At 33.2% G+C, this 15,066-nt stretch overlaps 1 protein-coding gene across 1 annotated transcript in view; it reads right to left on the bottom strand.

Moving 5' to 3' along the window:
- The window catches only part of LOC139513401 (uncharacterized), a 34,852-nt gene extending 22,095 nt beyond the window's left edge, over positions 1-12,757 (bottom strand). The window contains exons 1-8 of the mRNA XM_071301872.1: positions 12,595-12,757; positions 11,161-11,370; positions 9,770-9,979; positions 8,379-8,588; positions 6,978-7,196; positions 4,958-5,164; positions 3,370-3,561; positions 631-875 (exon numbers count right to left, since the gene is read on the bottom strand). Of these exons, the coding sequence (XP_071157973.1) occupies positions 631-875; positions 3,370-3,561; positions 4,958-5,164; positions 6,978-7,196; positions 8,379-8,588; positions 9,770-9,979; positions 11,161-11,370; positions 12,595-12,757 (1,656 nt within the window). The remainder of the gene's footprint in view (positions 1-630; positions 876-3,369; positions 3,562-4,957; positions 5,165-6,977; positions 7,197-8,378; positions 8,589-9,769; positions 9,980-11,160; positions 11,371-12,594) is intronic.
- Positions 12,758-15,066: the final 2,309 nt, after the last annotated feature.

Below are 15,066 nucleotides of genomic sequence, written 5' to 3'. Positions count from 1 at the left end.
TAACATTGGTTTACCATTATGGAATATCCGTTTCAAAGATGAAAGCGGATATGTTCCTTATATCGTAACTACAATCCCGTTCCCTTTTCATGGAATTATATTTATTACCATGTTATTACTACCATGAGAAACACGACGGGTGCCACATGTTGAGCAGAATCTGCCGTCCTGCCAACTATTGGTTCGTGTTGCTTAGTCCTTAATTTTCTGTGATGTGTTTTGTGTACTATAGTTTGTCTGTTTTAAAACATGTTATCATGTGTTTCATGTCATAGATACAAAAAAGTTCATTTCCTAAAATCATTTAATTTAATATGTATCTTTTTCGTTAAATGTTTATTTATACAAAACAAATCCTTCAAAAGCAAAATGGTACGAGAACCTTCTGTTGCAAAGTACTGAAATGAAGACATAATATTCTTGGTTTTAGTTTGTAACACCGATTTGTTTTTTCTCAGTCGATTTATGACTTTTGAACACAAGTCAAGTCAACTTAATTTTACTGAATTGACATTTAAGGATGTTACATCAAACAAAACAAAACAAGATAGCCAGTTTTTATTGAGAACGTTATAAACTAGACTATCACTAAGGTATTACATTCAGATGTAATAAACAAACAAAACTTACCATAGTAACAGTGTTTTGCAGTATACGAATTGTTGTATTCACGATATATAAATCAACCAACAGAGGGTAGAAAGAAAGCAAATAACCATATCTTCTTTTGTTTTTCGTTTCGACTCTAAATGAACACGGATCATTTGGAAATGTAGACTCCCACAAAATATATTTAGATGTTCGCATGAAATGTAGATTTGCGCCATCTGGTGTGTGGTAATGGACACCGCCGTATCCTGAACATATGCAAAAACCTATAAATAAAAAAATACAAAACATGATTTATTTGAAATTGGAATATTCAGGGTTTTCGTAGTGGAATTTTGTTTATTTATACTTTCGATTTAAGAATGTTCACTTTTCGAAAAATCGAAAATCTTATCAGCACAAAATACACTGAATTGTAACGCTGTAATACATGTTTTAGTCCTTTTTACTGATACAAAAGAAATTTCCGGAGGAAAATGAAGCGAGTATTTGATATTTTATTTAACCATTACCAGAAAACACGAATTTGATGCAGTTTCGCGGTTTATGAAAGGATACCAGGTTTATAAGTTCAGTCCCATTTATAACTTAAAAAAGTTTATTATTGTAAAGATAATTTCATATATCTAAATAAATTTCAAATATAGAAATATTTTTGTGGTTTTGTACTTATTTATATCTGGGAATAGTATATATGTTCCTGCTTATATTAGAGTAACAATCACGTCTTCCCCTGTTTTTCTCTGTTAAGGGCATACGATACAGTTTTGATCCCGTATTTACAGTTTGATGAAAATTTCCATATAGGCTAATTTTGGGTTATTAGATCAAATATGTAATAAAAATATACCTTCATGTGTTACTTTTTGAGTGAAATAAGGTCGACATTTTGTATATTTCTTCAAAACTCGGATTTGTGGCCGTATTTGTCATTTCGAAAGAAAGACATAACTTTTTGTTTTAAGAGATCAACACAATTGTTTTTTGTCAAATAATTTGTAATTTCTGTATTTTATAAGTATCCAAAAAATTTATGCATTTTTTATTCAGAATTAACTCATATTAATCAAATGGTCATGAATTGAGAAAAAAAACGTCATTTTTTGCTGTATATTTATCAAAATTAAAATAATTGCACTATTTACAGTTTTATAAAATTTGTTTTTTAAAAAAGGTTTATAATCATTTCCCTGCAAAATGAAACAAAATGTCGTTTTACAAAATAGGGGTCCATGCTCTCGTTTTCAACTTAAATCAGTTTGAATGATACAAAATCAGTCGAAAAATGCATCTTTTCCCGATATGTCACAGTTTGATGTCGCGAAAAAAACATTTTACGTTAGCAACCTTATTACCTCCCCTGTACCTGTATCGTATGCCCTTAAAAGCATATCTATCTAATCATGACTGTATTGATTTCTCTGATTTCAAGGTGAATTAACCGTATTATTCGAAATACACAATTTATTCAAGAGGTAAACAAAACTTTATTCGATTAGCGTAATTAATTATAGAAGTGACATGCTAACCTTAAGTTGTAGCAATAGCTCAATGTAATTTTTCAACCATGTAAACAAAGGTTCCCAACATTTAATCTGAATATGAACCCAGCTGTTTTAATATTTGGCTGTTTTCTCCTTCTTTGGCCGGATTATTGTCTCGTGCACATTCGCCATTTCCATTCTCAATGTTATCCACTGCATGTGAATCGCCAAAAAATTTAAGAAGACCCAATTTCTTTATGATGCATACGATGTAGTTACATTTCTAACTTAATAGAGAGGTGGAAGAAACCAAATAGATATTCAAACTTCGAAAACGAACAGACATGTGACGAAAAAAACGAAAAATAACCATAAAAGATACAGTCTACTGCACACAACATTGGAAACATAAGCCTGAGCAACAGGAATCCTCCCACCAAAAATCGAGGATGATCTCATTTGCTTCAGAAAGTTTAAAAGATCCTGCTATACACGTGACATACGTAATTCATTGCAACAATGCAATAAAAGGTGAAGGCCGTACGGTAAAATATTATTGGGTTTAGTGTTATGATACCACATCTTCTTATTTGTAGTTATATAAAAAAGCAAAAGAATGGCTAAGATCGTCATTTTAATATCACCTACAAAAATTAACTGACGATTTCGATCAAGTTGATCTATTTATCAATCCTTTTTTGTTAATTATTTTTCTCATATAATTTTTCTTTCGATACCTACTTTTGTGCTGAGATAAATTATCCTTGATATGGTCATATTTATAAATTAACTGTTTACTTTTGAATTTTTGAAATACTAAGGCTTTTCTACCTCAGGATTAGATTACCTTAGCTGTATATGAAATTTTGGTTCGCAATGCTCTTCAACTTCGTATTTTACTTAGCCTTTTTAATTTTTGGAATTTGAGCGTCACTGATGAGTTTATAGTAGACGAAACGCGCGTCAAGCGTAAATAAAAAACTTAATCCTGGTATCTATGATGCGTTTATTTAGTTAGTATATTGTTATCAAAGCCAGACGCGCATTACGTCAACAGATGACTCATCAGTGACTCTCAGGTCAAAATGATAAATAAACACGAAGAAATAAAAATAGTTATTTCAGCGTAATAACTCCTATCCTAAAAGGAGTCGTCTGACGATTTCAACAATATTTGTTCCTAAAATTTTTTTTTGTAAAGGTAAACATACAACGAAAGACGTTAAGTGATAAGAATTTCTAATAAGATCAGAACGCTGGTTTAATAAATACTTACTTTGACATTTCAGTGTATTGCAATCTTCAAACACGACACTCGTATTAAGTCCATTGCAGTTTTTGCCACCATGCAAAGGTATAGGGTCTGTACAAGATCTTAATCCGCTCCTCTCTCTTAGTCCTCCACCACAGCTTTGGCTACATTGAGTCCATCCAGACCATGATTTGAAAGGTGTCCAACCACCATCAACTACAAATATCGATAAATATCAACTAACTAAGGTTCTTTACCTACAAACTTATATCTTCTAGATTATCATTCAATTGATACGATATTCCCGTGCTTGCATTTCCTATCATGATTTTCTTGATAGATGGTTGCTGCTCACAAGGAAGCTATTAAACCAAGAGTTCCAAATGGTGAAGTTGAAATCATCCCTTCGTAAATTTTACGGACGCCATCACGAGTTGGTTGACCGTTATGGAATAACCGTTTCACAAATTATATAGGATATGTTCCTGACGTCGTAACTACAATCCCCTTCCCTTTCATGAATGTGACCTACCGAATTAGACTATTTACCGGATTTGTTATCACATAAGCAACACGACGGGTGCCGCATGTGGGGTTCGTGTTGTTTATTCTTTAGTTTTCTATGTTGTGTCGTGTGTGCTGTTGTTTGTTTGTCTTTTTCATTTTTAGCCATGGCGTTGTCAGTTTGTTTTAGATTTATGACTTTGACTGTCCCTTTGGTATCTTTCATCCCTCTTTTATCAGTTCTACGATATAATTTTCTAGTCGACAAATCCTGTCTAATCTATTGAGTTCATGGAATTGTTTTTGAAAATGATGGGTTTTTTTTGTGTGCAAATATGAAACATGGCTTCGTACAAATTTTTTTACAATTATTTTAGACTTTCAGTTGTGTTTTCCTTTTTCATATAAGAATATCCTTTCGAAACGATTTTTTGGGGAATATATAAAGTCAACAGTACTATACCGCTGTTCGGAAGTCATAAATCGAATGAAAGATAACAAGACAATAACAATCAAAACCAAGGAGTAAACAAAGACGCATAAAACCAAAGGACATGTTCATCAACAGTTATAAATAATAATTTAGAAACAACACGAACTCCACTAAAAACCGGGAGTGAAATCAGGTGCTCCGGAAGGGTAAGCATTTCCCGCACCGTATACGGCACCCGTCGTGTTATTTCTTTGTTAAGTTCGGTAATGCTGGAAGGTTATTACGACTCGGGAAGAATATCAAATCCGGGTTTCAAAATAAAACCGATGGAAATACATCAACAATAAGAGGGAAACAACGAAAAAACAAAATAAACACTACTGTGCAAAAAAAATCAAACGACAATGTAACACGCACAGAAACGAACTCTAAGATAACAATTGCCATTTTCCTGTCTTGGTACAGGAAATTTTATAAACAATGGTGTGTTGAACCTGGCTAGCCGAATTGCACGCTTTTATGGCATTGTTTAATTTAACACTAAAATGACATCATTACATGACAGAATTCAATACAAATAAATGCAAGAAAATTCAGGACAGAGAAATACACAAATAAACAATACAGTAGTACATTTAGACAATATAATCACAGAATAAAATACTAATACATTACTAGGACAATATTGTCTGTTGCACTCTTCAGTTGAATTTTCTAGGGTCAAGCCGGAACAGGATCTTCCATGACATGCGGGTGATGGATAATTACAGAGCCTCTCTCTGGTTCGTGTCCTTGTTGGTGATATTGAACCATCTTCCCTACATTTTGATGAACAGTTAGTCCATTTTGTCCATGTTTCCCATAATCCCCATCCACCATGTACTAAAACAAGTAACTTATATTTTAATATTTTTATGTGAAATTTATTTTTTACTTTCTTTGACGTTACATTATGGATAGAGATGCTACTGTCAAATACATTTAAATAAATATCGATTTCTTATTAAAACAATCAAAAAGTAGTATATTTGTCGATATTAGTTATCAATTTTAGATATACATATATTTCATATAACTGGAATTGTGAATATATTTTAAGTAGATCATAGGTATATATTTCTTGAGTTCGAATTTTTTTTACTTTGTCAAAATAAAGATTTTACTATGGTTTTTTTTCAAAAATATTATAAAATTTAAAAAGTATGTGTTACAGTGCTATTTTTAAGCAAGCAGTCGTTGCTTAAATTTGGTTAGATTGTTAATAAAAAAAAACCACATTTGTGTGCATAAAAAAAATATCTATGAGATAGAATTTAGAAATAAATTGTGAAAAGATAGGTTTCATAATATTTTATAAGAAAAAAAAAAATGGTGCCACCGAACTTGTTTTCTTGCTACAAATAAAAATTAAAAATTTACCCCTATCAGTCCAGTATATAATTTTTACTAAAAGAGTTATCTCCCCTAAAATGGCTTATTTGGAAAAGAAATGAGAATAAAAACTCAAAATTGGATATAAGTTTAAATATTTTGAGTTTAACAATAAATCACCAAGTTTTCTTTATATAAATAAACAGTCTAACCAATAAATTGCAAATCTTGTCTCCTAATTTGCAGGTAACTAGACTGATTTTGTACTGTGATTATACAATCCAAGATGGCGGTATACCATAAACAACCTCTTCAAATGTTCTTCTGAAAGATCATTCGTTTGCATCGAAGTAACGTTTTCAATCTACTGGATTCGTATTGATTGGTTAAAAAGTGAAAATGCTATATGTATAAGCTAAAATCTAATAAAAAAAAAATCTTTCTGCTTCTGCGAATACTCTTAAAATTTGATAAGTGAAGTCATTTCCAATTGATTTTACAGTTTGTTCATACGCTTTGTCTTGTTTTTACAGATAAAAAGAGGGTTGAGCACTCACGCACAATGTGTTTAGCCACTGCCACATTCAACATGTGCTTGTTTGAAAGTCAGGAGCCTGTATTAAAGTGGTTGTCTATTTGTTTTTGTTAATCGTTTTGTCATAACTCATGTAGTTTTTTCGTTTGATGAATAGTTTCACAGTTTGCAATGTCGTTGCTTTTATAGCTGACAATACGAGGTATAGTGACCTATAGTTATTCTAACTAGCTTTATCTTGTCAGTTCACTTATTATCAATCATACCACATCTCTTTTTTTTGTCATGTTATCGAAATTAGATATGAATATAGAAAACATGTTCAAGTAAAGACGATTACACGATTTTTCATAATTTTCACAACTTATTCAAGAACACATGCACATGCATTACAATGTCAGGCTACTGATTTTTAAATCACCGAGGTTGTATTTCCAAGTACTGCTATTTCTACATCCTCATTTTGTGTATATATTAATCTTTATAAATGTTAACTTTATACAAACTTCTCAGCTACGAGATTTTGTATATTTTGAAAGGTATTCCCCTAATAAAGTTGACCTTAAAAAATTGTGTTGTCTCTGATTATTCAAACAATTTCGATTTTCAGATTGTTCTTTTGTGATCAAGTTTTATTTATAATTTATCTATAAAATGATTTTAAAAAAAGAAGCATGTGACGCAGCAAGACTTGTATCTTATGAAAAATATATGATCACATTTTAAGACGTGTTCATATACTTTTCCATAACCTTTTGTTGTTTCTATTTTTATAACACTGATTAATACCTATATTCAGTATGCAATATTGTGTGTTACATGTTGTTGATTCTGTGACATTCCCTGAGCCAGAACATAAACTGCCATTACACGCAGGACTCGGGTTGTTACAATCTCTGTAACGAATTCTAGTCTTGTTAGGGTCTGTGGATGATCCACATGGTTTACATTCAGCAGTACAATTGTCCCAGCTTCCCCATTGGTCCCAACTACTCCATCCACCATTGACTGTGACAGAGAGGTGGAAAAGAAAAACAACAGTTTACAAAAATCAAAGAAAACCAAAGGCTGATTAACACGAACCCACGAAAAACAGGATATGCTTAGTATATAATAAGTGGCTTACAATGTTGGTACAGTGCTAATAAACAGAACTTTCGAGAACTTCTTGTACCATCTTGGTAATAATTGGATCTTAAATTCACACCGTCAACGATGGCGATCTTGAATGAGCATGAATTCTTCACTTGGGAAAACGTTCGACTTTATACTCATATGATAACGGTATATGAAGGACGGATTATCGGCACAATGTCGTCGAAGGAAAACGTCGTTGTTCTTAATTGCAAAAACCTATGTGGTGTTCTGCAGTCCGTGGAAAATTGAAGGTATTTGTTGGGGTTCCAAGTATCATGTTCTAAAAGTGGATATACGTACAATCGTACAATGGTGAATGGGAAATCAAACACTTCTAAACGACATAGCGTGGATGTTATGCTCCTTGTAAAAAGCAATTGAGAGATAGTGTTAAAATAATCATACATTTGACGTATATAGCGACATATGTGTTTTATTGACGGGATCACAATAAGATAGATATTAAAAAGGGCAAATTCTACATCATAATCATCATCATATTTTATCATTGTTTTTATTACAAATTTCATCATTTTGTCATTTTCTCAAGTTATGTAAAATAAAAGTTACGATTATTTGCACACACTTGATATAACTCTACATAATTATGCAGTTCCACCTTAGGTCTTACCCCCAAAAAACTATTGATGAAAGATAGGAGTGAATAAATATTCCTCGGATTTTTTTTAAAGGCATAAAGGTTTAGCAAAAAAATACCGAACTCAAGGGAAAATTCAAAACGGAAAGTCCCATTTTAAATGGCAAAATCAAAAGCTAAAACACAAGCCAAATGTCATATCTATTTCGGTATGAAGAAAATGGTAGGTTATACTGGTTCTAAAGCTAGTTAACCTCTCACTTCTACGAAAGTGCCATACAATTCAATTATATTGACAACAATTTGTTGAAAACAAACAGACATATTTGTTGTCCATAGGTTGGTGTCTCTTTGACATATTCCTTAGGACATAGGAAAAAAATGTCAAAAGAAGGGATACAGCATGCAAAGTCAACATTGTGAATAGTTTAGACATATATACAATTTAAGCTTACCAATGCAGTATTTTGTGTTACATGATTTTGATTCAGAACTATACTCTGATCCAGAGCATAAACTCCCATTACACGCAGGTCTCGGGTTGTTACAATCTCTGTAACGAATTCTAGTCTTGTTAGGGTCTGTGGATGATCCACATGGTTTACATTCAGCAGTACAATTGTCCCAGCTTCCCCATTGTTCCCAACTACTCCATCCACCATTGACTGTGACAGAGAGGTGGAAAAGAAAAACAACAGTATACAAACAACAAAGAAAACCAAAGGATGATTAACACGAACCCACGAAAAACAGGATATGCTTAGTATATAATAAGTGGCTTACAATGTTGGTACAGTGCTAATAAACAGACCTTTCGAGAACTTCTTGTACCATCTTGGTGATAATTAGATCTTAAATTCACACCGTCATCACTGGTGATCCTGATGGTGCATGAATTCTTCACTTGGGAAAACGTTCGACTTTATACTCATATGATAACGGTATATGAAGGACGAAATATCGGCACAATGTCGTCGAAGGAAAACGTCGTTGTTCTTAATTGCAAAAACCTATGTGGTGTTCTGTAGTCCGTGGAAAATTGAAGGTATTTGTTGGGGTTCCAAATAGCATGTTCTAAAAGTGGATAAACGTACAATCGTACAATGGTAAATGGGAAATCAAACACTTCTAAACGACATAGCGTGGATGTGTTTCGCCTTGTAAAAAGCAATTGAGAGATAGTGTTAAAATAATCATACATTTGACGTATATAGCGACATATGTGTTTGATTGACGGGATCACAATAAGATAGATATTAAAAAGGGCAAATTCTACATCATAATAATCATCATATTTTATCATTGTTTTCATTACAAATTTCATCATTTTGTCATTTTCTCAAGTTATGTAAATTAAAAGTTACGATTATTTGCACACACTTGATATAACTCTGCATAATTATGCAGTTCCACCTTAGGTCTTACCCCCAAAAAACTATTGATGAAAGATAGGAGTGAATAAATATTCCTCGGATTTTTTTAAAGGCATAAAGGTTTAGCAAAAAAATACCGAACTCAAGGGAAAATTCAAAACGGAAAGTCCCATTTTAAATGGCAAAATCAACAGCTAAAACACAAGCCAAATGTCATATCTATTTCGGTATGAAGAAAATGGTAGGTTATACTGGTTTTAAAGCTAGTTAACCTCTCACTTCTACGAAAGTGCCATACAATTCAATTATATTGACAACAATTTGTTGAAAACAAACAGACATATTTGTTGTCCATAGGTTGGTGTCTCTTTGACATATTCCTTAGGACATAGGAAAAAAATGTCAAAAGAAGGGATACAGCATGCAAAGTCAACATTGTGAATAGTTTAGACATATATACAATTTAAGCTTACCAATGCAGTATTTTGTGTTACATGATTTTGATTCAGAACTATACTCTGATCCAGAGCATAAACTCCCATTACACGCAGGTCTCGGGTTGTTACAATCTCTGTAACGAATTCTAGTCTTGTTAGGGTCTGTGGATGATCCACATGGTTTACATTCAGCAGTACAATTGTCCCAGCTTCCCCATTGTTCCCAACTACTCCATCCACCATTGACTGTGACAGAGAGGTGGAAAAGAAAAACAACAGTATACAAACAACAAAGAAAACCAAAGGCTGATTAACACAAACCCACGAAAAACAGGATATGCTTAGTATATAATAAGTGGCTTACAATGTTGGTACAGTGCTAATAACAGACCTTTCGAGAACTTCTTGTACCATCTTGGTGATAATTGGATCTTAAATTCACACCGTCATCACTGGTGATCCTGAAGGAGCATGAATTCTTCACTTGGGAAAACGTTCGACTTTATACTCATATGATAACGGTATATGAAGGACGAAATATCGGCACAATGTCGTCGAAGGAAAACGTCGTTGTTCTTAATTGCAAAAACCTATGTGGTGTTCTGTAGTCCGTGGAAAATTGAAGGTATTTGTTGGGGTTCCAAGTAGCATGTTCTAAAAGTGGATATACGTACAATCGTACAATGGTGAATGGGAAATCAAACACTTCTAAACGACATAGCGTGGATGTTATTCTCCTTGTAAACAGCAATTGAGAGATAGTGTTAAAATAATCATACATTTGACGTATATAGCGACATATGTGTTTTATTGACGGAATCACAATAAGATAGATATTAAAAAGGGCAAATTCTACATCATAATAATCATCATATTTTATCATTGTTTTCATTACAAATTTCATCATTTTGTCATTTTCTCAAGTTATGTAAAATAAAAGTTACGATTATTTGCACACACTTGATATAACTCTGCATAATTATGCAGTTCCACCTTAGGTCTTACCCCCAAAAAACTATTGATGAAAGATAGGAGTAAATAAATATTCCTCGGATTTTTTTTAAAGGCATAAAGGTTTAGCAAAAAAATACCGAACTCAAGGGAAAATTCAAAACGGAAAGTCCGATTTTAAATGGCAAAATCAAAAGCTAAAACACAAGCCAAATGTCATATATATTTCGGTATGAAGAAAATGGTAGGTTATACTGGTTTTAAAGCTAGTTAACCTCTCACTTCTACGAAAGTGCCATACAATTCAATTATATTGACAACAATTTGTTGAAAACAAACAGACATATTTGTTGTCCATAGGTTGGTGTCTCTTTGACATATTCCTTAGGACATAGGAAAAAAATGTCAAAAGAAGGGATACAGCATGCAAAGTCAACATTGTGAATAGTTTAGACATATATACAATTTAAGCTTACCAATGCAGTATTTTGTGTTACATGATTTTGATTCAGAACTATACTCTGATCCAGAGCATAAACTCCCATTACACGCAGGTCTCGGGTTGTTACAATCTCTGTAACGAATTCTAGTCTTGTTAGGGTCTGTGGATGACCCACATGGTTTACATTCAGCAGTACAATTGTCCCAGCTTCCCCATTGTTCCCAACTACTCCATCCACCATTGACTGTGACAGAGAGGTAGAAAAGAAAAACAACAGTATACAAACAACAAAGAAAACCAAAGGCTGATTAACACGAACCCACGAAAAACAGGATATGCTTAGTATATAATAAGTGGCTTACAATGTTGGTACAGTGCTAATAACAGACCTTTCGAGAACTTCTTGTACCATCTTGGTGATAATTGGATCTTAAATTCACACCGTCATCACTGGTGATCCTGAAGGAGCATGAATTCTTCACTTGGGAAAACGTTCGACTTTATACTCATATGATAACGGTATATGAAGGACAAAATATCGGCACAATGTCGTCGAAGGAAAACGTCGTTGTTCTTAATTGCAAAAACCTATGTGGTGTTCTGCAGTCCGTGGAAAATTGAAGGTATTTGTTGGGGTTCCAAGTAGCATGTCTAAAAGTGGATATACGTACAATCGTACAATGGTGAATGGGAAATCAAACACTTCTAAACGACATAGCGTGGATGTTATTCTCCTTGTAAACAGCAATTGAGAGATAGTGTTAAAATAATCATACATTTGACGTATATAGCGACATATGTGTTTTATTGACGGAATCACAATAAGATAGATATTAAAAAGGGCAAATTCTACATCATAATAATCATCATATTTTATCATTGTTTTCATTACAAATTTCATCATTTTGTCATTTTCTCAAGTTATGTAAAATAAAAGTTACGATTATTTGCACACACTTGATATAACTCTGCATAATTATGCAGTTCCACCTTAGGTCTTACCCCCAAAAAACTATTGATGAAAGATAGGAGTAAATAAATATTCCTCGGATTTTTTTTAAAGGCATAAAGGTTTAGCAAAAAAATACCGAACTCAAGGGAAAATTCAAAACGGAAAGTCCGATTTTAAATGGCAAAATCAAAAGCTAAAACACAAGCCAAATGTCATATATATTTCGGTATGAAGAAAATGGTAGGTTATACTGGTTTTAAAGCTAGTTAACCTCTCACTTCTACGAAAGTGCCATACAATTCAATTATATTGACAACAATTTGTTGAAAACAAACAGACATATTTGTTGTCCATAGGTTGGTGTCTCTTTGACATATTCCTTAGGACATAGGAAAAAAATGTCAAAAGAAGGGATACAGCATGCAAAGTCAACATTGTGAATAGTTTAGACATATATACAATTTAAGCTTACCAATGCAGTATTTTGTGTTACATGATTTTGATTCAGAACTATACTCTGATCCAGAGCATAAACTCCCATTACACGCAGGTCTCGGGTTGTTACAATCTCTGTAACGAATTCTAGTCTTGTTAGGGTCTGTGGATGACCCACATGGTTTACATTCAGCAGTACAATTGTCCCAGCTTCCCCATTGTTTCCAACTACTCCATCCACCATTGACTGTGACAGAGAGGTGGAAAAGAAAAACAACAGTATACAAACAACAAAGAAAACCAAAGGCTGATTAACACAAACCCACGAAAAACAGGATATGCTTAGTATATAATAAGTGGCTTACAATGTTGGTACAGTGCTAATAAACAGACCTTTCGAGAACTTCTTGTACCATCTTGGTGATAATTGGATCTTAAATTCACACCGTCATCACTGGTGATCCTGAAGGAGCATGAATTCTTTACTTGAGAAAACGTTCGACTTTATACTCATTTGATAACGGTATATGAAGGACGGAATATCGGCACAATGTCGTCGAAGGAAAACGTCGTTGTTCTTAATTGCAAAAACATATGTGGTGTTCTGCAGTCCGCGGAAAATTGAAGGTATTTGTTGGGGTTCCAAGTAGCATGTTCTAAAAGTGGATATACGTACAATCGTACAATGGGAAATGGGAAATCAAACACTACAAACGACATAGCGTGGATGTTATTCTCCTTGTAAAAAGCAATTGAAAGATAGTGTTAAAATAATCATACATTTGACGTATATAGCGACATATGTGTTTTATTGACGGAATCGCAATAAGATAGATATTAAAAAGGGCAAATTCTACATCATAATCATCATCATATTTTATCATTGTTTCAATTACAAATTTCATCATTTTGTCATTTTCTCAAGTTATGTAAAAGAAAAGTTACGATTATTTGCACACACTTGATATAACTCTGCATAATTATACAGTTCCACCTTAGGTCTTACCACCAAAAAACTATTGATGAAAGATAGGAGTGAATAAATATTCCTCGGATTTGTTTTAAAGGCATAAAGGTTTAGCAAAAAAATACCGAACTCAAGGGAAAATTCAAAACGGAAAGTCCCATTTTAAATGGCAAAATCAAAAGCTAAAACACAAGCCAAATGTCATATCTATTTCGGTATGAAGAAAATGGTAGGTTATACTGGTTTTAAAGCTAGTTTACCTCTCACTTCTACGAAAGTGCCATACAATTCAATTATATTGACAACAATTTGTTGAAAACAAACAGACATATTTGTTGTCCATAGGTTGGTGTCTCTTTGACATATTCCTTAGGACATAGGAAAAAAATGTCAAAAGAAGGGATACAGCATGCAAAGTCAACATTGTGAATAGTTTAGACATATATACAATTTAAGCTTACCAATGCAGTATTTTGTGTTACAAGATTTTGATTCAGAACTATACTCTGATCCAGAGCATAAACTCCCATTACACGCAGGACTCGGGTTGTTACAATCTCTGTAACGAATTCTAGTCTTGTAAGGGTCTGTGGATGATCCACATGGTTTACATTCAGCAGTACAATTGTCCCAGCTTCCCCATTGTTCCCAACTACTCCATCCACCATTGACTGTGACAGACAGGTGGAAAAGAAAAACAACAGTATACAAACAACAAAGAAAACCAAAGGATGATTAACACGAACCCACGAAAAACAGGATATGCTTTGTATATAATAAGTGGCTTACAATGTTGGTACAGTGCAAATAAACAGACCTTTCGAGAACTTCTTGTACCATCTTGGTGATAATTGGATCTTAAATTCACACCGTCATCACTGGTGATCCTGATGGTGCATGAATTCTTCACTTGGGAAAACGTTCGACTTTATACTCATAAGATAACGGTATATGAAGGACGAAATATCGGCACAATGTCGTCGAAGGAAAACGTCGTTGTTCTTAATTGCAAAAACCTATGTGGTGTTCTGCAGTCCGTGGAAAATTGAAGGTATTTGTTGGGGTTCCAAGTAGCATGTTCTAAAAGTGGATAAACGTACAATCGTACAATGGTAAATGGGAAATCAAACACTTCTAAACGACATAGCGTGGATGTGTTTCGCCTTGTAAAAAGCAATTGAGAGATAGTGTTAAAATAATCATACATTTGACGTATATAGCGACATATGTGTTTTATTGACGGAATCACAATAAGATAGATATTAAAAAGGGCAAATTCTACATCATAATCATCATCATATTTTATCATTGTTTTTATTACAAATTTCATCATTTTGTCATTTTCTCAAGTTATGTAAAATAAAAGTTACGATTATTTGCACACACTTGATATAACTCTGCATAATTATGCAGTTCCACCTTAGGTCTTACCCCCAAAAAACTATTGATGAAAGATAGGAGTAAATAAATATTCCTCGGATTTTTTTTAAAGGCATAAAGGTTTAGCAAAAAAATACCGAACTCAAGGGAAAATTCAAAACGGAAAGTCCGATTTTAAATGGCAAAATCAAAAGCTAAAACACAAG

The sequence above is a fragment of the Mytilus edulis genome, chromosome 1 (assembly GCF_963676685.1).
Source record: "Mytilus edulis chromosome 1, xbMytEdul2.2, whole genome shotgun sequence".
NCBI lineage: Eukaryota > Metazoa > Mollusca > Bivalvia > Mytilida > Mytilidae > Mytilus > Mytilus edulis.
The sequence above is the reverse complement of the archived record's forward strand: the minus strand, read 5'-3'. Positions and strand labels throughout refer to the sequence as shown.